This window comes from Mastomys coucha, unplaced genomic scaffold (assembly GCF_008632895.1).
Source record: "Mastomys coucha isolate ucsf_1 unplaced genomic scaffold, UCSF_Mcou_1 pScaffold20, whole genome shotgun sequence".
In the NCBI taxonomy this organism is placed as follows: Eukaryota; Metazoa; Chordata; class Mammalia; order Rodentia; family Muridae; genus Mastomys; species Mastomys coucha.
The window spans coordinates 37,959,062-37,961,472 of record NW_022196903.1 but is presented as its reverse complement, the minus strand read 5'-3'; the positions used below and the strand labels follow the sequence as shown (position 1 = coordinate 37,961,472).

The window sequence follows — 2,411 nt, the reverse complement described above, 5'->3', positions numbered from 1 at the left end:
ATGGCCAGATGTGAAAGGAAGAAATACATGGGAGTGTGCAACCTAGCATCCAGGCAGATGAGTCCCAGTATAATCCCATTTCCTATCAAAGTGAAAGTGTAGAACAGCGAGAACAGACCAAACAGGAACATCTCCAGAGAGGGATCAACCTGGAATCCCAGTAGTATGACCTCAGTGATCCATGTCTGGTTAATCCCCATGTTCTTGTGACAGATGAATGCTACAATGTAGTCAGAAAGGAAATTCCAGAGCTGAAGGCTAGAGAAGGAGAACAAAAGAAAGGGATTCTTCACTTTGGAGTTCGAATTTATGTCAGATGTAAAATCAGTAGTTCATAACTCTAGTTCGATCTCTGTTATGTTGACTTGCAAATTTGGTTTCTAGGGATATTTGAAAACTGTACCTGTTAAGCACTATAAAATATTTAGCCTGTTTCATAGAAAAAAAATCAAAATACCTTCTTTCTTTATATATTTTATAATAATTATTATTTCATGATAATTATAAGGATAGTCTCTAAGGGAAGAGAAGGAGACATGTCCATGTCCTTTGCTACCTACACTGGTCTCTGTTCACCACAGAAATGAAAGCTTTGGGAGCACTTGCCCATCTTTCTCCCAGTATTTATATTATTATGTACAATGTTCTAAGAAGAAAGAGAATTTATGTTCAAGATAATCTCTTGATTTTTCTTGGCTTCAAACACATGGACATCAGAGACAAAATATAAAACACAAGCCCTAGGTTGCAAAGGAGGTTATAGAAAGACAGCCCCTCCAAACATCAAATGTGGATAAGAAAGGGAGTAGGATCTCACACCTAGACCTCAACTTTTATAGTCCAGATAGTTGTTAAGAACAGGGGATCATGTGGTTACCTGAAGCCAGGGGCTTGTGTTGACCACAGGAAGAGATGTAAAATGCCTGTTGAGCAATGGTGAAGAAACACTGAAGAGATTTCATCAAAAAAAAAATCTATCTATGAAAAGAATGCTTTTAAATAGCAAATAAAGTGTCCTCTGTTTAATAAATTCAGAAAATTAAAGGTGTGTACTAAAAAAATGCAGGAAAGAGAGAGCTGCTATTTAGGAATAAGAATGGATGAGCAGGAAAGGGGCATAAGAGACAGAGCTATAGTACTTTGTGTTGTATATGTGTATGAAATTGTCAAAAATAAAAAAGGTAAAAGCAAGATAAATATATACTAAAGCAAACTGAAGATCCTTTACCAATTGAAATTGGCATGACTCTGTAGGATAAAAATATACTCTTTAAAGAGAATAAGGTAAATAAAAAATAAATTCTCAATAAATGTTCATTCTCTGAAAATGTTTGTAACTGCTGTATTTCTTCCGTGTGCTACACTTCCTTGTGTTGTATCTTGTGGGATTCCTGTTACAGTAGTAGTGCAGTCGTTTAGCCATGTGACTCTAACTACATTTTCATGTTTGTATTCCAATTGTGTTTGTATTTTGTGACTTATATCAGCTTAAATTTTAAATGATTATTTTAAGTCATAATTTTAGTGTTCCAATTTTAAGACTAAAGTTGGTTATTTGTGTATATGTTGATTTAATTCTTTTTTCTTGATTCATTATAATATTTTATTTTACAGGGTTTTAAATTTTAATTGGAGATATAATTTGAGTTGTTTACTACACTTTTGGTTAGACTCTTAAAGCTCGATTTTCCTGAATTAGAATATTAAAAGTCACTTATGAAACAACAATTGAAATAAAAGAAAACTCTGAATAATGAGGAGCGTTTAGCTGATAAAGGAGTAGTACATGAGTTTCCATAGGGCAGGCATTGTAACATGCATAATTACAAACACTTTCTTGAATAAATGAAAGCAAAGGGAGGTACTATTGAACATAGATTTTTGGTAAATAGTATAATATAAGCACTATAATATGTGTCCAGTTGGCTATCCATGTGGAAGTACACTAAATTGGCTGCTACTAAACACCACACAAACATAAATTTCTGGTCACTTTAAGTGTAAATAAAACAAACCCTCACAAACATGTCTTAGTGATGTAATTTTAAGATGCTAGAGTAGCAAACATTTATTTTACACAACTCAAATAGAAAATGTCTTATCACTACAATGTTTCAAATGGTGATAGAATTCTCATTTTTACAGTTTGAAAATCTGAAGAATAATATTTTAATTTAAATTATCAACAAATTTTTTCAAAGATTAAAGAAATCTATAAAAAATAAAAATCCATTTGAATTTTAAAGAATTTAAAGAAAAGTATTTTAAAATATATTGGAGAGACTGATGCTGGCATAGAGCACATTGCCATCAGGAACACACTCTGGGTTTAAGAAAGGAGAGTAACAACCCACATTCCACAAGGAACTCAAGAAGAAGGAAGACCAAAAGGTGGACATTTCATTCCTTCT

The 2,411-nt window shown here is 32.8% G+C and overlaps 1 protein-coding gene across 1 annotated transcript in view; it reads right to left on the bottom strand.

Annotated features, from left to right (window-relative positions):
- Positions 1–200, bottom strand: part of LOC116098526 (olfactory receptor 2A12-like) — an 82,832-nt gene extending 82,632 nt beyond the window's left edge. The window contains exon 1 of the mRNA XM_031381079.1: positions 6–200. Coding sequence (XP_031236939.1) covers positions 6–200 — 195 coding nt within the window. The remainder of the gene's footprint in view (positions 1–5) is intronic.
- Between the last annotated feature and the right edge of the window lie 2,211 nt (positions 201–2,411).